Here is a 24,670-nt window from a genome sequence, read left to right as displayed (position 1 = left end):
AAAAACTATTGCCAAAAGACCAAGGAAAGGAGTAATTTTCTTTCCAGAATAAGAAAAATATTGGGATAACTTTTCTAGGTCAAACATGACTTTGGGAGTGTTTCAATATGCAAACAAAAAAACCTCAAGAGCTAATGAATAAATCTGAATATACAGCTATTAATTTTTTTTTTTGACAGATAGGAGCCTGCTGCTATGTGGAGTGTTCAGCTTTAACGCAAAAAGGACTGAAGACTGTTTTTGATGAAGCTATAATAGCCATTTTAACTCCAAAGAAACATACAGTGAAAAAAAGAATAGGATCAAGATGCATTAACTGCTGTTTGATCACGTGAGAGACATTTGACAATGGCCATGCCTACTGTGAATTTCTATCAAAATGTAAATGATATAATACATAAGGGTGCAGAACATAGAAGTTTGTAAGCTAAACTTGGGTATTTAACCTCTGAAATCAATGAAATCCAGAGGAAGAAAACTAAAACCAACCAAACTCTAGTAAGAAGCAGCCACCATCTTTTACAAATACTTTATTTGAACTGTAAGGTACAATTTCTCAGGGGTTAAGAAGTTTAGCACAGGCAACAACAGCAGCATATAATGCTGTAAGTGGAAATACTCGACCTAAAAACATTGAATTGATTTCAGTAGTCTCTTGGTCTGACCACAAACATTTCTGTCCAGTCTTTATGGAATCTGCACAAAGAAATACTTTCTCTTTGCCCCAGTTATCTGCTCTTATATGTAAGCTGCTTCCGATTCCAGTATATCCACAGAGGTGCAATAATGAGGCCAGCCACGTAGCCAAAGGTAGCTCCGAGGGAACAGGAAATGGGCCATATCTGAGGGCAGAAAACATGGTAAAAATAGAGAAACAAGGAAAACATTGTTTGAGCACAAGTGCAGTGCAATTTAAATACTGAAATGTGGTACATCTTCTAAAGAGAAGCCGGATGTGCTTTCTTAATGAATGCAAAAAGTGTAACAATCATACATGCATTTATCATGAACACTAAGTATTGTACAGTTTTTAACTAATATTCATTAAAATGTAACCAGCATTCTGGCTACTGAAGATTTAGTGTGATACTCCTAAAGCCATCTGAGAAACTTAAATGTTTGTGTTACATGAAGTTTGGGTCAGATTTATTGAAAAATGATTCAATTTTTCTGTATACCTTTTGAGACTTTATATCTGCTTTAAGTCGCAGATAACCATATCCAGATGGAAATGTGGATATCCATGGCTCAGTTTTTTACAAATACGGATGTGGATGCAGATACAAATTTTGTATCTAGAACCTGCAAATTTGCAGATTTCCACTTTACATCCACATCTGCAAATGTGGATTCAGATAACCATGGATCATTTTGCAGATGTGAATACAAATGTTTTATCCATGCAGAGCTCTACACATTTTACACATAGCTCATCAATCAAAAAGCAGGCCCAGTTAAATGCAGTTCCCCCAAAGGTTTAGTGCTTAGAAATTCATTTAATTCCCTAGTACAACAAGAATTGGCTCAATATGGTCAAAACTCATTCTCACACTGCCTCCGGTAACAGGGAAGCAGTAGAGAGGATTTTTATTTGGAGCTGCGGGGTAGGGGGAATCAAAAAAGTATTTAAATTAAAGACTTAATTTGGCTATGATGTGGTGGCTAGAGTATAATTACTGCCCAATAACATCCAGTCAAATGAAGAGCCTCACTGTATTGGCGACAGATACAAGTTAATTCCTTTTGCCGTTACAATGGTCACTCTAGGTTTTGCCAGGATAACCTTTATTGTGCCTACTGAACAATGGTCTCCACTGAGGCAAGTATACCTTGCACTGTTGTTCTCCTGTCTTGAAGCTGGAGAAGACAATTGGGCATCATAGGAACTACCAGTGCCTCACTCCCTAGCTTTTTACTCCAGATTTTGGCTTGTGATTCAGGAGTAGGGTCCTGCCAAATTCAGAACCATGGAAAAATATGCCATGGACTATGGAATCTGGTTTCCTACTGTGAAATTTGTAGAGCTCTGCACAAATTCAAATCTGTATTCATGGATGCAGATACCAATGGATATAAATTAGCATCTGCAGAACTACAGTGGCAAAAGGAGCAGAAGATGGGGCCACTGCTCCCAGGAACCAGTGCCCCATGCTGGTAACTCCTCTGGCACAGCTATACCATCATCAGCCCTGCCTCAGTTCTTTCCACACAGCTTTATATGCTCCTGTCCAGAGGCATATGCACAGGGCTGGGGGCAGTACAGCCACACTAAAGAATCTACCAGTGCTGGCTCATGGGAGCAGCAACTGCCTATTTTGCTCCTTTCAATTCCTGGGACAGCCCTGAGGTTCTATGGATACTAATTTATATCTGCAGATATCTGTATCTGCAGATCCACATTTGTATTCATGCAGGGCATGAGAAATCTGGTCTTTTGTGTCCTTTTACCGTATATTACATAGATTTCATGGGAGAGACCAGCATTTCTCAAATTGGGGGTCCTGACCCAAAAAGGAACTGCAGAGGAGGGGGAGGGGTCACAAAGTTATTTAAAGGGAGTCACAGTATTGCCATCTTTTCTTCTATGCTGACTTCTGAGAAGCGTGGCTGGAAAGTGGTGGCTGTTGGCGAATGCCCAGCTCTGAAAGCAGTGCCCCACCAGCAGGTGGCAATAACAAACTATGCCATCCTTCTGCATTGCTGCTCATGGCAGTTCTGCCTTTAGAGCTGGAACCCAGGCCAGAAGCTATCGCTCTCTAGCAGCCCAGCTTTGAAGGCAGTGCCATCACCAGCAACAGTGCAGAAGTAAAGGTAGCAGTACCACCCCTTCACTCCAAAATAACTTTGCAACCCCACAGAATTCCTTTTGGGTCCAGACCCCTCCAATTACACCACTATGAAATTTCAGACTTAAATAGCTGAAATCATGACATTTACAACGTTAAGGTCATAGGATGTTTAGCACTCTTCTGAAGTCAGCTTTTTCCTAGCTCTGTCCATTACATCCTTCTGGTTTGGGAAAGCATATTTCCCTCCTAACATCAGATGGGAAATTTAACTGCGAATAAGTATGCTTTGGTCCTTCGCTGTTTCACCTTCACATTCCTTATTGTGTGCAGTTTTATAAGTATTACTTGGAAGCCTTTAGGAGTGTAGCAAAGATGACTATAAAAGAAAGAGGTGCCTTAGGTACTGTTTTACTGACCCTGTTTCACTTTCCATTCATGGACTCAGTTTCTTCTATTTGGTACTTTTCTTCAATAGTGTCATGGCTGCTGCCTCTTTTAAACCAAAGACTCGCTCATTTTCATTAACAGCATTGCATCTCTCTTGTATAAAGCCTTGATGTGTTCACATTTGGTAATTACATATATTTAAAAATAGTGTGCTGCATTTTGTAACCATGAATAAGACCATGCTTCAACTGGATCTTTGCATTCCCATTTTAAGGTTGGAATGAACTTCAACATGACATGTTCCAGGATTTCACAGGTCATTCTACATGTTTACTAAGCAAAGATTTCTGCAATGTCTTACCTTCTGTAGGAAAGCGCCTCTTGCAGTACCTTTAGTGGTAAGAAGAAACCATTTGTATCTCAGCCAAGTCGACATTTTCTTGATTAACTGGGCATTTTTTCTGCGTCCAGTTCACCAACTGAGGCTATGTCTACACTATGGGTTTTTTCCAGGATACCAGAGGTATCCCAGAAAAACTCCGCTACATCCAGGGAATACGTCTGCTCTTCTTTTTTTTTTTGTGGAAGAGCAGATGCGCTCTTTCAAAGTCCTGTCTTCCTCCTCCCACGAAGAAGAAGGGCTCTTCTGAAAGAAGAGGATTTTCCAAAATTTGGCCCAGTGTAGATGGGCCAAATTTCAGAAAAGCCTCTTCCGAAAAAACTATCGGAAAAAGGTACGCAAATTGCAGAGTGCAATTTGCATACTTTTTTCTGATAGATCATTGTAGTATAGACATAGCCTGAGTCATTTGTGACCCCTTAATTACAAGTCTTACCTACATTAGGTAAATTCAAGTCCATAAGGCCTCATCAGCTTTTCACAAGTACAGGTTTGATGTTCCTGGTGCATTTTGAAATCTTTAATATTTTCCCTTAGGGTATGTCTACACTACCACCCTAGTTCGAACTAGGGTGGTAATGTAGGCAACCGGAGTTGCAAATGAAGCCCGGGATTTGAATTTCCCGGGCTTCATTTGCATATTGCCGGGCGCCGCCATTTTTAAATGTCCGCTAGTGCGGACTCCGTGCCGCGCGGCTACACGCGGCACGGACTAGGTAGTTCGGATTAGGCTTCCTATTCCAAACTACTGTTACTCCTCTTGATATTGTATTGCAGAAGTTTATATAATCCATACTATTAATGTTTAAACCGGGGCTCTTTGACCTCTGGAATCCTTCTCTGGCATTTAGCAACTGGCAGAAATGAGAGGGAGAAAAGTAAAAAAATGCACACACTTTTCCTAGCAGCTAAGTGGAAGGGGGCAAAAAAGATAAAGAAATGCCACCCTGCCAGTAGCACAAAGGGAAGGATAATGGGCCAAATCCTCACCCTGATACAACCTTTGCACCAGGCATAAAGGAACTGTAAAGACAGCTTTACTTAGCCTCCTGAGGATTCCCCAAACGGGGAAATAATCAGCATGTACAGATTGAGCATAAGTACGTTGTACTCATCTTCCTCAGAGCCTCTTGGATAAGGAGTGCAAATGGGGTTAAGAATATTGCCAAAGCCCTTCTGCATGCACCCTCCTGACCCTAATCTTCTGGAACGGCCCCTGAAATTGTCTTGGGAGCCAGGTTCAATTTACAGGTGCCCAAAGGCTCTTCTAAGTTGAATTAGCTGCTAGTTGGCCCTAGGATTGAGAAATTGTAAAGATGGCAAAGTGGATCTGTACACCCTGAATACTGCATTAACTGGAGCCATTAAACAATTATAGCAGAACTTCCTCCAATTGTGATATCTGTGTCATGGCATAAATGACTCATAAAAACACTGTCATGACACAACAAGCAGCAACTCTAACTTCATTGAGTCCATAAGGGCTCTCCTGATCTTCAAGGCTAAGTATCACTGCTCTCGATTATCTCTTGGAACCCCATTCTCATGGGTTCCAATCATTTTCTGCTTTGCCTGTTTGAATCAACTTAATTGTCTTGGTCAGGCTGGATTCTCTCTAGTTTATTCATATACCTTCTGTATTTGATAGGGTTGCCAAGTGATTTCAGAAAAAAATACCGACCAAAAATAATTAAAAAAAAAAAACCCACGCCAGGAAAAATTTGTTGGGGGAAAAAAAAAGGACCCCAAGAGTTGTTAAGCAACACCATGGTCCCTTTAAAAACCACAGGGGAACTGTCTGGCCAGGCACAGGGAGGCAAGATGGCAGGCGAAAAAGCCTCACCACTTGATTTTTAAAGCGGCCACGGTGTTTTGTTTTGTTTTGCTTAACAACTCTCGGGGCTGAGTGATCATGCAAAACAAACTTAATTAGACTTTATAACAGGTGTGTGGGGGAGTTTCCAGTTAAATAGCAGGGGGTTAAATACGTTTTTATAAATACACTGTCTTTGCTGAAAATACCCCAAGCTCCCAGAGCCTGCACCCCCTCCTGTCGCCAAATTCCCACCCCAGTCTCTTGCCTCAGCCCAGATCCTGCCTCCAAACTCCCTCCCAGAGCCTTAGGCAGGTAGAGGTGGATGGTCTCCAACGTGCCCCCCCCCCAGCTGGGAACCGCTCCAACCCCGGGCAGGGAGTCCCCCACCCTGCTCTGCACTCGCTAGGACCCAGGAGGCGCTGGGGATGGGAGTCACGGCTGGAAGTCCTGCCGTCTCAGCAGATACGAGGAGAGCAATCTCTGGCTCCAGCCCAGTCGCAGGAATCGACTTGCCACCGCTGCTTGCGGGGACTCTGGGGCCAGGCTCCAGGCCGGATCCCCAAAGCCCGGCGGGGGCTGCTGTGGGGCCCCAGAGCCTGGGCTGCAGCCAGGAGGGGGAATCTCCGGTAGGGCCAGTCCCGCTGCTCCCCAGGAGCCTCTCCCAGGGCACTACCCCCAGCCTGCCCAAGCCCTGCCTGGCCCAGCCCCTGCCCCAAGGTGGGCAGCACTTGCAGGGGGCAGGTAAGAGAGACGACCCCCCCCCCCCGGGAGCAGTGTCCCGGTGCCCCCAGGCTGCAGGGGAAGGGTTTGGCTCTAGGCTGCTCCTAGGCCTCCCAGTCTGCAGGGATTTTGGCTGCCTTGGTTGAGTGGGAGATTAGTAATCTCCACCCTTCTGGGTTGCCAGTCTGTTTCCATATTGATCCAGACAGCCCAGCATTTTCGCCTTCTGGCCGGGAAAAAAAGCAGAAAGTACCAGACATTTTAGGTATCCGGTATTTTCTGAATTATTTTTTACTGGACAGAAGGCGAAAATACCAGATTGTCTGGTTCAAAACCAGACACCTGGCCAGCCAAGTATTTGAGTTAGTTTCCCTTTGCTTCCCCATACCATGTATCAAATATCTTGTTGGATACATGCGAAAAAAATCTAAGCAGTAAGTACAATAAGTCTAATTAAAATATATGTGAGTATTAAGATCATACAGATTGCAGTTCCCCCTCAAAACTTCTTCTAGTCCTCGGAATTGTAGAGGATTGGACACAACTTAGTTTATTTTCTATTCACTGCTCAACAGGAGTTAGGCAGCTGTCTCTGCAGCCTCTATCTTCACTGGTTTCCTTATGAAGGTTGGGTAGGCACAGGTAAATAGGAAGGTAGGCTGTATCACGGCTTCAGGTCAAAGAGAGGGGGAAACTGCTTGTTGTGAGGTGGGAAAAGCTGGGCCCTCCTTCAGACAACTATCAAAAACTGTCCTGCTTCTGAACTGCCAGAATAAGTATCATCCAGCATTACCACAAAAACCCAAGAAAACACCCAAATCCCATAAGATCTATGGAAGATGGACAATTCTAAGGTGTGTGAGATTATGAATCTGAATTGAACAGCTGCTTGAAAAAAAACCCTAACATCCAGCCACCAATTATCAGCACAAAAGCACCATTTTAAGGGAAAGAGCATTGTCCAGTGGCTAGAACACAAGACAGGCATTCCTGATTCTATTCCTTGCTTGGCTACTGACTTATTCTGTGACTATGGGCAAGTATCAGTTTCTTTGTGCCTCTACTTTACCATCTATAAAATACATATAGCCAGTGCTTTTTTTGTAAGAAAAACGGTGCTAGTATTCCTGGGGCAACGTTGTTGAGAAAAACAAAACCAAAAAAGGAAGCTTGCTGAGCAAAAAAAAAAAAAAACTGCCTCTTTGAAAGCCAAAATGCCACGCTGGGAGCCGGTAAGAAAAGCGCCAAGCATCCAGGCTTCCGTCAGGAGCCAAGCCGCCCCAGGAAAATAGGTGCCAGTACACGAGAGAAATGCCATTCCTTTTCTTTGTGCTGGGAAGATAGGTGACGGTATGCCGTTCTGGGCTGTACCATCAGAAAAAAAGCACTATATTTAACACTTGTCCTTCTATTCAGTTAAGACTCAAGAAACCCTTGTGAGAAGGCATTATAAAAATGCAGGTTACTATTGGTTTTCGCTTCCAGGGGCTATTAGCAGTCCATAAATGGCTGCTCTGACTTATATTGGGTATCTGGCCCTGCACTCAGAAGCCTCTGTATTTGGGGAAGGTAAAGATAAACACTGCTCCCATCATGCACTTGGCTTGCATTGCATGCTTGTTGTCTGCAGCTGGGAAGATCTGGACGAAGATGACAGAAGGGGTAAATATTTTATATTGGTTATGAACTTTTATTCCATAAAAGCACGCAAACATTCAAATTCTGAGTGAGGGTCCTTTGTAGTGTCCTGGACACCTATCAACTCCCACTGCCTTCAGTGAGAAAGGAGTATGTTCAGTATATCTCACAGGCAATTCTTAGTAGTTTGTAGGATTACATCGAAGTAAATAGCTCCACAGAACCATATACCTGGATAACAACACTGGAATTCATAATAACTGCATGATTATTTTGCCATTTAGGAAATGGAAGTTGCATACAGGCAATGCTGGCAGCAACAGCTATCGTTAAAATTGCTTAGTGTAGTGCATATAAAACAGGCAGTTATGTACTAGGAAAACAGGGGGTTATTTTTAAAGATGCAAACAGTAGATAAAGTGAGCAACTGTTAAGTGGTACTTACAATTTTTAATAAACTAAGTCCATTCTTTAGACTTTGGAAAGTGCACTTCTTTGATTCCTGAATTATAACTTTAATTTTTGTGCTTATTACTTGACAAGATCAAGCTACAGCTATCAATTAGGGAGCTATGTAATACAATTACATAAAATTCAGTTAGAAACTGACTGAATTACACAGTGATTTTTTTCCCCTTGGCACTTATTATGCCTCATAGGTTTACATGTTTAACTTGTAGTGTTATTTCAATATATGCTTTAACTTTTTTTTTTGGAAGGGGGAATGGTTTGTATGCATTTCTTCACTAAACTTTGTGTGGTCACTGTTTAAACTGGCTTTTGCAAGATACCCATTTCCCATTATTAAAGACTGACATTAACTAAGGAAAAAACCATTAAAAAACATACCCCATAAAAGGAAAAGGTGGTCCACACCTCCTACTGCATCTCAAAGCACATTTGGGTCCAGTTTTTCACTTTTTCTATCCAATACCCTTTTAAAAAAGCCTTTATACTAATTAATAAACCCAGGAGTGAATACAAACTCAGCAATATTGTGCTAAGAATAGCACTACGAAGGCAATTTCCCATACCTTTTGATATTCATATTTCCATATCAAATAGTGTGTATGAGACTCATCCAGCCTGACTTAATTTTCTTCATTTAATGCTGATCCTACAATTGATTGGTAACTGCTTTTTACTATTACATATACCCATTTCTACTTCATCTCATTTGATTAATTTGTTTTTACCCATGAAAGCTCATGATCTAATATAGTTGTTAATCTCTAAGGTGCCACAAGAATTAGAGTATGTCTAGACTAGAGTTGGTGGTCCAATTTTAACTCTACTTGATTGATTGCTTCAATTTTAGTTAACACATAGATTTACTTGAGATGCTTCACTGATGTTTGTTCCAGAGTGTATCTAGGCTAGTATTTACAGTTAAAGGAGTTAAATGAAGCTTGATGGCAATCCATTCACTTGAATGAAAGCAGAATCACAAACTCTACGGCTGCGTCTAGACTGGCATGATTTTGCGCAAATACTTTTAACGGAAAAGTTTTTCCGTTAAAAGTATTTGCACAAGAGAGCGTCTATACTGGCATGTGCCTTTGCACAAAAGATTTGCTTTTGTGCAAAAGCATCCGTGCCAATGTAGACGCTCTCTTGCGCAAGAAAGCTCCGATGGCCGTTTTAGCCATTGGGCTTTCTTGCACAAGAAATTAACTTGGCTGTCTACACTGGCCCTCTTGCACAAGAATACTTGCGCAAGAGGGCTTATCCCTGAGCAGGAGCATCAGAGTATTTGCGCAAGAACCACTGATTTTGTACAGTATAAAGTCAGTGTTCTTGCACAAATACTCGCGGCCATTGTAGACAGGCAGCAGGATTTTGCGCAAAAGCGGCCCAAAAACTATATGTATTTTAGAAAATGTGTCTGAATATGTATGTGTCTGTTCAAGAACTCCTCCTAAACAATAAGATATAGGACCACCAAATTTGGTATACAACTTCCTCTTATAACAAAGCAAGGTAAGGGGTTGATTGTGCCAGGAAAATGGGATTGCTTCTCATAAAACCATATAGAAAAGAGACAGAATCAGGCAGGTGAAAGGGGCTGGTTGGGAGTCCCCCAACCCTGAGCCTCCCCTCTGCGCCCTTTAGGGAGGGCAGGGGAGTTAAAGCCCTCCTTCCCTGTTTTATATGGTCACATTGCTGGCTGTTCCCCAGGGGGAGAGTGCACAGTTTTTTCCATTCCTCACTCTGGCTGCGGAGTGCAGGGAACAGAGGAACCTGGAGAGGCGCTTCTCACCTGGCCCCAAGGTGCTGTGGTGAGAGAGCAGGCTAGAGTAGTCTTTTTGCCCCAGGGCAGCCTGTATCAGGGATGTTAACTAGTGTGTAATTATGTAAACATGTAACCTCTGGAATTTTTAGCAGACAGACATGGGGAGGGAGAGTAGGTGGGAGCTGGTGCTTGTGGGGAGCCAGTTTTTAAGCCTGCTCCCTACAAGCACTGGCTCCCGCTTGCCTTCCCCTGCCGCCTCTGAAGAGGGGCAGGCAGTTCCAGGTGAGCCAATACGCATGGGGAGCCGCTTGAAAACCACTTTCTGTGTTTAGCAGCTCCTACCTGCCTTCCCCCTCAAGAACTGGCTCCCATCTGCTGCCCCACACTGCTGCTTCTGTGAGAGGCAGTAAAGGGGGAGGGGACAGGCAGCTCTGTGGAGTCAGCATGCACAGAGGCACTGGCTCCTGCTCCCCCTCCCGCTTCTAATACAGAGCCAGCAAGGGTGCATGTGTAGTCGTTAAGATTAACCGATAAGCTTGGCCTTATTGGTTAATTGTATAAATGACTACACACTGACATCCCTAGCCCACATACTGAATCTCTCATCCCCAACCCCACCTCAGACCAATGATTTAAATGAAGAAAACCAAAAATTAATTAAGGACCTGAGCAACACTCAGTAAATCTTCTAGTACTGTATAAATAGGAGTAGCACGAGGGTCTCTTCATTCCTTTCTGATGTTTTTATGAGAGAAGTTACCACAGTAAGTGAAATATCGGTTTCCAGATCTATTAGATGCTAACAATGATGATGTCTAAAGACTGCACTAAGTTACGTATGTTAACTTAGGAACAGACCTAATAACTTATCAGTTTGGTGTTGAAAAATATAATAAAACCAAGACGGTCACTTTGATAATCCAATCTCTGTCAGAATCTCTCTGCTTAGGACTAGTCTACATGATAAAGTTATGTTGGCTTAGCTATTTTGATCAGAGGTATGAAAAATCTAGTCTCCTGAGTGGCGTAGTTAAGTCCACGTCTCAGGGAAAGTGGATTACTTACACTGATGGAAAAAACCCTCCCTCAGCCTTGGTAACATCTACAGTGTAATGTTTCAAATATAGATGAGCCTTATAAAACATTAGAGCTGTTGCTGCTGTAGCACTTCAGAAAAGACACTCCACGACAGTGATGGGAAAGGCTAATCCATTATAGTTAATTCAACCCCTCGAAAAGCAGTAGCTATGTCATTGGAACTGAGCTAGCACTGCCTTCAATAGGGGTTAAGTTAGCATAGCTACGTCTGTCAGGGATATGGATTTTTCCCACTTCAGAGAGAGATTATGCTCATTTAAATCAATGAAGAATGGGTTGCTGGGAATACTAATTGTGCCTATGGTGTTGGTTTGTAGCTATGCCACCTTGTGGTGCAACTACTGGGTCTCAAGCTCTTCAGTATGGAGGTGGTTCAGTAACCTTGCTGCGGCAAGAACTTATGCTGGTGATTGAAGTAGAACTCTTGCCTTTGAGTCAGTACCGACCTGTGTGCAGGCTGCCCCGGGGAGAGAGAACTACCCCAGCCCTCTCACACTGCAGCAGCTTGAGGCCTGGTCACAGTGTTAAAAGGCACTGTGCTCCGCTTTCAAGTGAAACATAAAACAGAAGTCTTACCATCTATGGAAGTGGTAGGCAATAAACGGCCCATAGGCCAGATGCAGTTTACTGGGGATATACCCTGGAAGGCTTCCAGACCTTTTATTTACTTAGGAGGCCAGGCGCTAACTCTAGCAAACTGCATCTGGGCCATGGGCCTAGCTTATTATCCACACCTAATTTATGGCATCCTTCTAAATAACAAGTAACCTGAAACACAGTAAATTTTGAAAGAATGTGCAAGTACTAAATCTTCCTACTTTTTTATTGTTTGTAATCCCATTTTCCTATTTTAAAATGTTTTCTCCCCCTCTCTCCAGTTGCTGTGTAAGACCGCAGACTGACTGTATCCACAGTGCTATCCAAGTAAATAAACTGAGAAAATACTGAAGTAATTTTGTCTCTAGGTTTAAGTACTACTTTAACAGGTACAAAAAAATCCAGACACCAGTGAGAATTTTAAGATGACTGTATTCTTTTAAAGGTCTCACAGCACTTTGTCAGACTAGAGATATTAAAACCAATGTCTGGCCAATTTCCAACTTCAATAATTATTTTGCCTATTTAAATTCTACAGGTACCAATAGTCTACGTTATCCATCACCATGCATGACTCTTATATCAAGCAACTATGTGCTATCACATTCTGCCTCAATAGTAATATTTCCATAGTGGATAAAAATTATTTCCTGTACCTATCCAGGAGGATTTTGTGAAGCTCACAGTAATTAACTAGTATATATAACATGAAATTCTGACATGGAAAATATTGAGAGAGTCCTGAAACTTATCAACACCTGCAGAAAAGGAAGTTTTTCTGTGTGTTAGATCTATCACAACATTACCATTGTGTATCATGGAGTTAGAGGCACCTAGATTTTGCATACAACATTCTTTGGATATTTTCAAAACCTATGGTAGCTTTATTTAAAAAAAAATACAATTCTCAGAAAAACAATGCATCCTATAAATCTTACTTAACAAAATCTTGTGATGTGTATCAAATCCTTATTTTACTATTCAGGTAATATTGTAATGTGCTGAAATATTTATCTTGGGAAACATACCGCAGATATCTCTGGATTTTACAGAAATGAAATTTACAATACTGATGTGCAAATCCTTACTTTTATACAAATTTTACCTGAGTTAAGATGGCAAGATTGGTCCCTGTGCCCATCAAACATTGTAAGCCTATGCCTATGTCTTGCCATTTACACACTTATAGGAAGATGAGGTATTGTTTATTTGTTGCAAATATTGGAAAGGCACTAAATCATACAAGAATTTGGTTACATTACATATTTCTGATTAACAGAGGGTCTAATAGAAAGACACAATCATTAAGACCCCACTTTTGATTTTCTGTCTGTAGTTTAGAAGTGCTTTACATGAATCATTTAAAAAAATCATTTCCATTTGAAAAGATTGTTCAGACAGTGAAAGAATGTTAACATTTTATTTTTAAAACTATATTTTGTTCCTGTTAGTAAAGCTGATGATTGTTTATAATGTAGGCTTTTAAAAATCAATGTATGTAATTTTTTTCAGATATAAACAGGCCCACTAGTCTGTATATCCCCTTGTATGCGATACTTTTTCAAAATTTAACTCTAAAAAATAAAGTGCAGATTTTTGGAGACATTTGTATTCTGTTTTTATTTTAAAACCTTGGTTTTTCTGTTTAGATGACATATGTGGTTCATGACGAGGTAATGTGTCCAAGATTAGTGGTGTGTCCAGCTTTCTACGTTTTTTGAGACTACAAATCCTTCCTATTTAAATGCAGAGCATGTAAAAGTTTGTAGCATTTAAAAAAAGTTAATTATGGTGCAAAACACTAAAATATCTCATCTTAATTTTAAAATTGCTCAGTCATGGTCTGCCTTTGTGATTAGAGGCAAATGGTTTAGATTTTCTGCACTTCCGTTCCCCAATTGTACACTGGAGATACTGCATAAGGATATTGAGGATAAATACACTAGAAAATATGATGCACTTTTGGAGATCTATTGATGGAAAAGCACTATAACAAATATAGACATTTTTAAAATTAAATCTTAACCATTGGTGATGAAGCTCCTAGATCCTATGCTTCTGGTAGCGGTAGGTTGAATATTATCTCACCCCATCTGGAGGATACAGCAACTTTCTGTCTAATTGCTCACCTCAGTGGTTCACTATAGCACTAAATCAGGGCTTCTCAACATGCGGCCCATGACCTGTTTGCAGCCCATGGTGCAGTTTGGATTTACGCAGGACTCAGCACATGGCCCGCGGGTGGGATCCTTTGAACATGGCCTCCACTAGGAACACACTCTATAACGGTCAATATAATGGTCGTCTGATGTGTGTTTTAATAGGTAAATTCTTAGACTATCATTGCTCATTAAAAGTGCTGTCGGATGGATAGAAATGGGGTAAATATTGCATTTTATTAATATTAGCAGAACTGACTTAAATGGGGCCTGCGTGTTGTGAAGTCTTGCCGTAATCTTTGTATTCATACCCATCAGTGTGAAAGAAGCTATTTGCAAATATATTTGCCTGTACATGCAACCACACTAAAGTTGCGGCTCTCAGCATGTGTTGCTGTGAGTATCATTGTGGCCTTTGGGGCTTCCAAAGTTGGGTAGCCGTGGTCTAAAACCTTTACTTCAGGGGCAAGACATAGTCTGATTTAGCCACTCATATCATTGCCATAGCAGAGGAAAAGGGAGTTGAAAAATCTCCTGAGCAGTAGTAGCCTCTCTGGACAGATAGGCAAAAGATAGTATCTGTCTTTTATTACATTCTGGTAGCCATCTGACTTCTTCCCATCACACACTGAACAAGGTATAAAAACAGTTGAACTGTAAACTTTATCCACACAGCCACTGGCAACATATCTGAAAGAAAACTTTCTTGCCATTCATTCCTCAGTCTTTCTACTGAGATTATTAATCAGGGTGCCAGATGATGTGAACTAGTGTCCACAAAGAATTAAACTAACAACTCATTTAACATAGTCACTTAAAATTACTTTTAAAACGGGACCTCAGAAAGATGGAAGTGGCAGCATGAGTATTCCCGTGTTAACTGCAGAAGCACACTCATTCACCTGACAGAGAGAAAGCTAGGAGAGAGTACTCTATTCAAATTAGTACACTGGAAACTTCTACTTCAACAATGAGAAGAAAGAAGGGGAAAAGATGGCAGTAATTGTCAATTGATACTAACTTTACTTGGGGCCACTTTTGTTGGAAAATGCCTAATGAGAACTTCAGAGGTAGATCTAGAGATGACTTATTCTGACTCTCACATCCAGATAGTCTGGAAAAGGATTTTGGATTTGGTGAAGTATTTGCTAAATCCTGAGCTAATGAAAATACACATCTGTCAGTTATACAAAGCTTGTTTTGAGATATACATCTGCTTATATGTAACTGCTCTAACTTTGATAAATAGATACCATTTAATACTTATTTTAAATCAGAGCAGTACATTTGTGCACTTGCTGAACTTCAGAGACTGTAGCAGTTTTGAGGTTACCTAATCCCAGGATTTGTAACAGAGCCAAAGGTCAGCACTTAAATTCTGCTTGTGATGCTTCTCCACACACATGGTTAAACATAATGCACTATTAAATTAGAGTTAGACCCTTCCTGCAACATTCATTAAAGCCGTGGTGTCCAACCGGTTCTGAAGCAGTAACCATTGTAGTGGCCACTGCTATAGCCAACTAGCCACATTCAACCAGCCAAACAGCCATATTGTTCAAGCCAACTAACCACACTCAACTGGCAAAATAGTCCACACGTGGCCAGTGGCTAGCGTTTGTACACCATGTCATTAAAGAAAGAATGGCCTGATTTCTAATGCAAGACCAAAGTCCTGTAAGCCATTTTATAACACAGCAAAGCTTCAGCTACACTAGCCAATGAATATCTGTTAGCTCCTCCTTTTGCAACAATTTAGTTTAAATATAATCCATTGGAAAAACACTAGAAGTGTTTCGAATCTTGCTGTGCACAAGCCAAATAAGTAATGTTTCTGATAAATTCAGTTCATTATTAGGGTTAAAGTGAGCAGAATGCAATGAATTTTGTATGAGGGTCACAGAATGGCCGTTTCCACACAAGTGTTTCACAACCAACATTCTCAAAGCAAATAAAGGTCTCTGGTTTTCTCCTTTAGTCCTAACAATCACAATTTCATAATGCTGAAGTACACAGTCTAGATGTGAGTATTAGTTGAGGAACAGCTTTTAAACATAAAATTATGGAAAACAGATTGTGATTTTTAGTATGATACATCTTTATGAGGAAAATTATTTTTTGCTGATTTCATTTTATTATCACTTACTTCATAGCTCATCTCCATAGAAAATGCTCTTTATTTAAGACTGCATTTTTAAAGATATTTGTATGGGGAAAGAGGTTTGTTCCATTTGTGGATTTCATGGCTTAACTTTTTACATAAAAAAAAGAAAGTTAACAGATTAATACTAAGCAATGGAGGAAAAGAAGGTGTGGGCCAGTGCTAGTGGCACACAATTCTGATCAATTTTCGAAACACTGATTTCTATTACCCCTATAAATTCAATCTTTGTAATCTGATTACAATAGAGTTGCATCAGAAACTACAACAACATTGTTTAAAATGTGTTTTTACCATGCTCGTGAATTGTGCTAAAGCCTCTAAGAAGTATAAAACCCATACAAATCCTTGCTCATAACAAGAATTTAAATAATCACTAATCTCCTGCACTGAAGCAAAGGAGCTCCCATAGCACAGAGATCTGTGACCACTGAGTTACAGCAATAAAATTCCAGATACTAAGCCAATTTCAGTGTAATTAAAGGAAGTTTGGCATAGAAAGTAATGCAAATTAATAAAGAGTTGCCCTAATTCTGCCCATATTAGGTCTTATCCACTATCCAAAACAACTAAGGCAACAACTGGTCTACCATATGAATTTAGGTCGAATTTAACCACAGATTGAATTTGTAAAGAATGAGTCCATGCCACCAAGCCCATTTCATTTATTTTAAGAGCCATTAAAGTCAATTTCAGTACTCCTGCATTTCATGAGAAATAATGCTAAATTCGACCTTGCATGGTCAATTTTACAGTATTGAAGACGCAGTGCTTTGAAAGTCAAACTTCTTGGCCTCTGGGAGGTGTCCCACAATGCTCCACAATGACCACTTTGGACAAGACTGTACTGTATACTACTGTAAAGTTGGCCATGCAATACTAAAATAGATTTTAAAGGTCCTTAAAGTCAATGAAATGCGGTTAGTGGTGCGGACTCATTGTTTATAAATTCAACATAATGCGGCTTCACATCAATTCCCAGTGAAGTAAGCAAAGGAGGATGCCCAGAATAAAGTACAAGTTACAGGACTGAGCGCACTGATTTTAAGCTTTCATCAAAGGAACCCCATAAATTATATAATAAATGATGCTACCAAGCACCTACCCTCATGAGGAGGGAAAGGAGGAACATGCTCTAAGGTTTAGAATATGTAGTTGCAGGGAGTCAAGTCAAACTTCATTCTTAAGCTACTAAATCGCACATCTGTTACTCTAATTTCTTAGGACATTTATGACATTTTAGTAAAGATGTAATTATACTAATATAAAGAAAGGCTTTTGACACAAAGGTAACCTATTCGGCTGCTGCTGGAAAAAAACTGAGGATAAATCACTAGGCTTCAGGAGAATGAAAGAGATTTGAACACTGGCTGCCCTATTAGATTCTGGAAGAGGAGATTTCTGACCTCCATCTGTTTAATTGCTGAAGGATTTAGTGAAAACAGCACCTTACTAGTATGGAATGCAGCAGCATTTTCTTTCTAATTATACCAATAGATATTACTAAGAATCATCTCAGAGCATTTACATAACAGCTCAAGAGATCATTTCGTCATGTCAATTTAAGTCAAATGGTATCATGCAGACTGCTGAATTTACAGATTTTTCTGCAGTGCCAGCTTCCCATTTTTTTACTATGCAACAAAGTAGCTGTTATTTGCCAGTGTTTCCTTTGAAATCTTAAGGTACATTTTCAGCAGAGGTATTTGGCCACACGAACTCCACCAATCAATATTAAGCCAATAACAAAATGCATTTAAAATTGCTAAGTGCTTTAATGGAAGTATTTCCCTGCTAAAACACTTGGAAAGTACCTCTCTTCTCTTCCCCATAAATAAAAGCAGTGCTTTCTATCCACAAAGTGAGCATGGATATACTCTCTGCTCTTCTCTCCCTGCTTGTGGCACTCCCCAATATCAAACTCTTAATATTAGCTTTCAGTGTTATCTTCAAGCATCTACTGGTAATATCAGCGCACGCACACTTCAGAACCTACTGAAAAAAGTAGTAAAAATACATAGATACTGAAAAAAGATATGTATTGCAGAGTTCTTAAATGGGATTTGACTACATTAACAGTTTCATGCTATCACCTCTGATGTACTTTTATTGTCTCCCTAATGTACTTCTATGATCTCTCACACTGCAACAAACAAGCGTATACATTTATAATAAAAGGTATGAAGACTAACCTGCCAAGGCCGGTCCCAATCCAGGGGAATAGGAAATGCTCCAAACCATGCTCCCACTATGCTACACATTGTTGTAATCTGTAGACTATTATCCCAGATGGACATAGCTCTGTAAGATTAGCACATATTACAAGGTTTTAACAGCACAGAAGTCATACTTTCACAGTTTCAGAACAACTGATCTGATCTTTGCCAGCTCTGCACGTCAAAAAAGATATAAAAAAAAGTCTACTATTTTTGTATATAATGGTCAGATTTGATGGATTGGGGTGATGTCTACCTCCCTCCACTCACCCCCGCTTCCCTTGCTTTCTTCACTGTTTTCAAGAGGGTTTGTTAGGAAGGAGCATTTTTCATTTCTCCCTTTTCCTGCTTTAACCATACACCATGCACAAAGGGGTAGAATGTACTATTTCCATATTTCTATCAGCTCCTGACAACACAAGAATTACAGATCAGGCACCAAATCTGGAGCTGCAGCATGCAAAAGTTTAAGTTTTGTATACTGTATTTAAAATTATAAAAACTGCTATAATGTTTCAACTAACAATTCTACTAATGCTACTTCCTACATTCAACTCCAATCCCTACGGAAACGTCACAGACAAAAGCATTCAAATCACTAACAGATGCTGCTGGATACTGTGACTTTTAGCCTTCTGATGGAGGCATAACAATTAAATACAAAAGTTATTTAATAAAACTTTATGGACCTAAAACAAGTTTTATTTTTGCTAAAGGATACTTAATTACTCTTTACAGGACTATGTAGCACTTTAAAGACTAACAAGATGGTTTATTAGATGATGAGCTTTCGTGGGCCAGACCCACTTCCTCAGATCAAATAGTGGAAGAAAATAGTCACAACCATATATACCAAAGGATACAATTAAAAAAAATGAACACATATGAAAAGGACAAATCACATTTCAGAACAGAAGGGGGATGCGGGGGGGGGGGGAGGAAAGGAAGGTAAATGTCTGTGAGTTAATGATATTAGAGGTGGGGAAAGGTAGATGTCTGTGAGCTAATGGTATTAGAGGTGATAATTGGGGAAGCTATCTTTGTAATGGGTAAGGTAGTTGGTGTCTTTGTTGAGCCCCCCGCGGTGAGTGTTGAATTTTAGCATGAATGACAGTTCAGAGGATTCCCTTTCAAGTGCAGATTTGAAAGTCTTCTGGAGTAGGGTACAGGTGATTAGGTCGTTGAGACAGTGTCCTTTCTGGTTGAAATGGCAAGAAACTGTTTTTTCTTTGTGATCCTGTCTAATATCTGTTTTGTGGGCATTGTATTATTGTATTTTATACAAGAAACAGAAAAACATCAAGAGGGGATGTTTTGGGAGGGGTGGGGAAGAGGATGGTTTTGGTTAAACCATCTGGCAACTCTACAGCCTACATCTCTCCTTAGCAGACTCAGATATTTCACTCTTTTGTTAATGTATCAAACATAGATACCTCTTCTGCAGTTGTTGTCTCTGAAATTATGGAAGACCAGCTGTATGTAAAAGCTGTGATGAGAAAGGCCTCCATGTGCCAAAAATTGTTACCACCACCTTTGGAGCCTTAACCATGACCGGCTGACACAATGTTAAATATAACAGTCCTTGTGTGCACTATTTCACACTATATTACTTGCCACAATTTCTCAGGGTTGTAAACTAACATGATATAATTTCCCAGGCTAGAAAAGCCATTCGGAAGGTTATTTTTTAACCCAAACGGAGACACGAACAGAAGAAAGTTGAGAATATTTTGTATGGCGTTTATCAGAGCATATACAAAGGACTTTTCACAACAGTCAAAGTTTTCCCGCTTGTAAGTGTAAATCTTTCCAGTATGCAATTTCCAATCAACTAGGATGACTCAGGTTACTACCACTTTATCACATCAATAGGTGTGCTAATGTGGAAGGAGAATCCAGTTAGTCAGTTCTGGTCCAGTTATAGCAGTATCAACAACTGGTTTCTCAAAGGTTTGAGGTAAGAATGAGCTGGTTGTATTTTCTGTCATAGAAACAAAGAAGCATAGGCCTTGAAGGGACCTTAACAGGCCATCCACTCTAGTCCTCTGCCCTCAAGACAGGAGGAAAAAAATGACTAGACCATATTACAAATATTTGAATTGTAAAAATGATAAAGCTTTTTTCAATTTACCTTTACAAGTCCTGGGGTGAAATCTCTTCTTTGTGAAAACAGAACTTAGAAATGTAGATTGTCACAACTGCATTCAACAACACAATAAAAACTTTAGAGATTACAGGTCCAATCAGTCTTCACTAAGAGAAACAAGTTTGTTTACATTTGCAGGAGATAATGTAGTCAGCTGAAAGTGACAAGGGCTGTTTTATAACCAGAATTACAAAGTATTTACATATCAGATATACTTAATATTGGTATGTCTTTTGTGTGATGGCCACCATGCCAGAGGATATGCTTCCATGCTAATGATGCTTGTTAAAAAAAAATGCATGAATTAAATTTGTGACCGAACTCCTTGGGGGAGAGTTGTATGTTTCCTGCTCTGAGTTTTATCTGCATTCTGCCATATATTTCATGTTATAGCAGTCTCAGATGACATAGCACATATTGTTCATCTCAAGAATACTTGCACTGCAGATTTGACAAAACACAAAGAAGGTACGAATGTGAGATTTCTAAAGATAGCTATAGCATTTGACCCAAGGTTTAAGAATCTGAAGCACCTTCCAAAGTATGAGGGACAAGGTGTGGAACATGCTTTCAGAAGTCATAAAAGAACAACACTCTTATGTGGAAACTATAGAACCTGAACCACTAAAGAAGAAAATCAGTCTTCTGTTGGTGGCATCTGACTCAGATGATGAACTTGAACGTGCATTGGTCCATATTGCTTTGGATAGCTATCAAGCAAAACCTCTAAGCAGCATGAATGCGTGATCTTTCAAATGAGGAAGACTTCCCTTATCAACTAACTGCGTATTTGATAAAAATGTTATTGACTACATGATTAGTGGATTCCCCACCTCTTAACATCCTTAAGACAAGCACAGTTCATTGTTTATTTCCTAAAACATATGTACAGTTGTAAAGGGCTCACCCTCTCTTGAGCACACCCTCTGGCCAAGGATGTGTGTCCAACTAGCTCCTGTTCCTTCTCCTGGCTCAGGAGTGGATGATATCCCAGATGTCCCTTCTTTTAGGTTTCCTTTCTTCCCCCTTTAGAAGCTACAGGGGGTGGGGGGAGGAAGAGACCCAGGCCCAGTCACTCTTCTGGGTCCTAGCCCAGGGACCCTGTTCATAAGTAATTGTCTGTTTCATGTTAGTCCTTAAGGTTTCACTGCTACTTGCTCCCTGGGCCACTTCCCCATAGATATGCACTGTCCTTGCCCTCCCTCAGGGCTTTGCCTTAAAGTCTCAATAGCATCCTCACCAAGCTTCTGCACCTCTTCCTACCCACCACATCGGGTCTTCAGCTGCCAGCCCTGGGCTTCAGCTGGGTCTAAAATCTACTCTCCACACTGACTTGTCAAAGGTACTGCCACTCTCAGTCAGCCCACCCATAGGTCTGCCTAACACAAGCTCCAAAGAGGAACTGGACTGACCTTGACCCAGCAGTTTCTTTGTACTCACTAGCTGGGTCCTGATTAGATGCAGCTGAAGCAGCCACTCTAGCATGTCTGGAGAACTTCTCCTCTACTCTTTTTCCTGGAGTGAGGTGTGACAAGCTTCAAGAAGGGGGTTTTGGGGCCTAGTCCACCCTGTTACAACTGCAAACTTTGTTTGTATAACTAGATGTTTAAGTGATTGTTTGAAACCTGAAAAGCTATTCCAGTTAAAGAGTTAAACTAAATGTTTCTTTGTTGTCAAAAATAGTAAGTAAAATTCAACTTAGAAATACTCTGCATGCTACACTCATAAATAACATGCCTCAAATCCCTATATTAAAAGAACATTAAGGTTGTAAAGTAAAACATTCACAAGTTAAGAAACACCAGAATTAAGATTGCTTGTGTAACCTGAATTTGGACCTCTGCTGAATAAGCATTATGATACAATCTTTAATTACATGGTCATGTATTTTTTCCCATAAGATTTCTGTGTCTCAGTTCACAGGGAAGGCACTCCATGGAATGAATTAGGGTTATGTAGTGAATGAGATTGGTTGTAGGATCCTGGCCTCATTTGCTGCAGAAGCTGGGAGGTAAATACAGAACTGCAGTAAGAGGAAAAAAAATCTTCTATTTTAGACAAATGAACTTCCCAAAGGGACCTCAGTTCTCTTCCTGCCTCTATCACAGAGTTACTATGTGATGCTCAGCAAGTCACTTAAAACTAAAACTGACAAGTGGACATAAGAGTGTGTTCCCCAATTTGTGTGTCCAAATTGAGACATAAGGGGCATCATTTCCAGAAATACTGAGCACTTGCAAATACAGCAGAAATCAACAGCAATTGTGTATGCTCAGCACTTCTGGCTGCAAGGAACTAATCAAGAGCTCTGGAATTCCACTTCTGAATTGCCTCCCCATTATCCTGAAGCTGATATGTCCTCCCTCGTGGGAACAAAATACTTCATGGGAACCTATCAATGTAAATGTTACAATCTGCTGGATCCGTTTATCCTATTTTTCTGCATCTATCATTCTTGTATGTGAAGTTAGAAATATGTAGTGTGAATCTATTTATAATTTTAAATGTGATAATCACTGTGTTCTGGAAATCTAATGGCTTGGTGGTAAACTGAACAACTTGTAAACAGCCTTGTTTGTCCTGCAAGTCCAGAAGGTGGTTGATCTAGAAAGACCTAGTATTGAAATCCATTTTGAACCTGGTATTTTTCTATGGACAGGGGGATGTGAAACAAAGGATTTGCACCCTGTGGGAATGTCTATTTAAGCAATGGGAAGGTATCCTCTTTTGTCTTCAACTGCCTTTTGAAACAGAATGGTACTCACTGAGGCTACATCTAGACAGCAGGGCTATTTCGGGATACTGGAAGTATCCCGAAATAGCCACGTCTTTAAACGCGCCCATGATTTCGAAATATATTTCGAAATAATGGGTGTGCTATTCCAGCATCCCTATAGCCCTCGTTAAGGAACTTGTCGGAATAGCACTTTCTTTCAAAATTACCTTAAAATAAGCTGCGCAATTTGCGTAGTGCAAAGTCTGTAGCTTATTTTGAGGTATGGGTACTGTGTAGATGCACCCTGAGAAGAGACAAAGAACTTTGAAGCTCTGGAGATCCACATTAGAATAAAAGAGTTTCTTTTATTTGAAGCTGATACCTGAAATAAAAACAGCAGTTTAGGGTAAAAATCTGCATTCAGAAGTCTCTTAGGGTGCATCTACATAGCACCCTAAACTCTAAACAAGATACGCAATTTGCACTACACAAATTCTGTATCTTATTTTGATTGAATTTTGAAATAGGTTATTTCAAAAATTGGCACATCTACATGGGACCAAATTTCAAAATAATGTGCTATATCAAGACATCCCTTAATCCTCATGGAACAAGGGTTATCAGGATACTGAAATAGCACACCCGTTATTTCAAAATAGCCACGCAGTGTAGACATACCCTTAGTGAATTAGAACTACCTATCTATTTTCTATTCATTTTAATGTATTAATTTACTTTGATCTGTCTGTTTTCATTTTCAGCCACTTAAATCCTGCCGTATATACTAATAAAATACTTTTGTTTACTATCAGGTTCAGTGTAAATAATTGTTACCTGGGGGTAGCAACACTGCATATCTCTTTCACTGATAAAGGGAATTTACCTAATGAACTTTCACTGTGTAAAACTTTTACACAGAGAAAGACAGTTTTATTTGGGGTTTTGATCCCTTTTGGGTGTTGTTTTCCTGAGTGCTGTGACCTAGAACCATGTCCTCCCAGAGCTGAAGTGGTTCAGTGTCTGAATTAGGGATGTTAAATTTAGATTAATCGGCTAATTGAATAATTGATGCAATCTGATTAGTTGATAAGGACACCTTTCCCTTTGAAGTACACTCCAGGATGACCTGTCATCAACAGTGGAGCATCCATGAGGACACACATTTTTAAAGAACAGACATTATAGGTGAGTAACTCCCTTTTACATCTTACAAGAAACTAAATACTTTTATTTTCAGAATCAGCATCAAATAAACACCTTCTTTCTACTCATTTTCCATCAGATGTTAACACTGCAATTAACGTCAGCTACGCAATCATTCAGGGTTTGAAACAAAGACTCAAACAGGAGGAGTAAAAAACCCAAAAAACAAACAACTCCCCTTCCCCTCCGCCCCCCCAGCAATTGCTAGCTGATTTCTGAAGTCTTATTTAGACTGGTATTTTAACCAATAATTACTGAAAAGCTCTGTAAATAGTAGTTTCCAACCTCCTTTAATGCTGATGACCTTTTGACAGTTTTTCTTTCCCACCAACAGCTTGTGACAGTATACAATTAGCTTGGACCATGTCTATATTTACACAGAAGTTCGAAT

The 24,670-nt window shown here is 40.1% G+C and overlaps 2 protein-coding genes across 3 annotated transcripts in view; one reads left to right on the top strand and one right to left on the bottom strand.

The window, feature by feature from the left end:
* RHOQ (ras homolog family member Q) overlaps nt 1-7,018 on the top strand; it is a 44,400-nt gene extending 37,382 nt beyond the window's left edge. The window contains exon 5 of one of the 2 annotated variants that reach the window (XM_006125483.4): nt 184-7,018. In XM_006125483.4, coding sequence (XP_006125545.1) covers nt 184-216 — 33 coding nt within the window. In that variant the 3' untranslated portion in view covers nt 217-7,018. Of the gene's footprint in view, nt 1-179 lie in introns of both variants that reach the window. The other variant, XM_006125482.4, reaches the window with a different exon arrangement.
* PIGF (phosphatidylinositol glycan anchor biosynthesis class F) overlaps nt 514-24,670 on the bottom strand; it is a 36,837-nt gene continuing 12,680 nt past the window's right edge. Inside the window, exons 5-6 of the mRNA XM_006125480.4 lie at nt 18,191-18,299; nt 514-842 (exon numbers count right to left, since the gene is read on the bottom strand). Of these exons, the coding sequence (XP_006125542.2) occupies nt 729-842; nt 18,191-18,299 (223 nt within the window). The 3' untranslated portion in view covers nt 514-728. The remainder of the gene's footprint in view (nt 843-18,190; nt 18,300-24,670) is intronic.

This window comes from Pelodiscus sinensis, chromosome 3, assembly GCF_049634645.1.
Source record: "Pelodiscus sinensis isolate JC-2024 chromosome 3, ASM4963464v1, whole genome shotgun sequence".
In the NCBI taxonomy this organism is placed as follows: domain Eukaryota; kingdom Metazoa; phylum Chordata; order Testudines; family Trionychidae; genus Pelodiscus; species Pelodiscus sinensis.
Note: the sequence above shows the minus strand (reverse complement) of the source record. Positions and strands in the feature narration are given on the sequence as shown.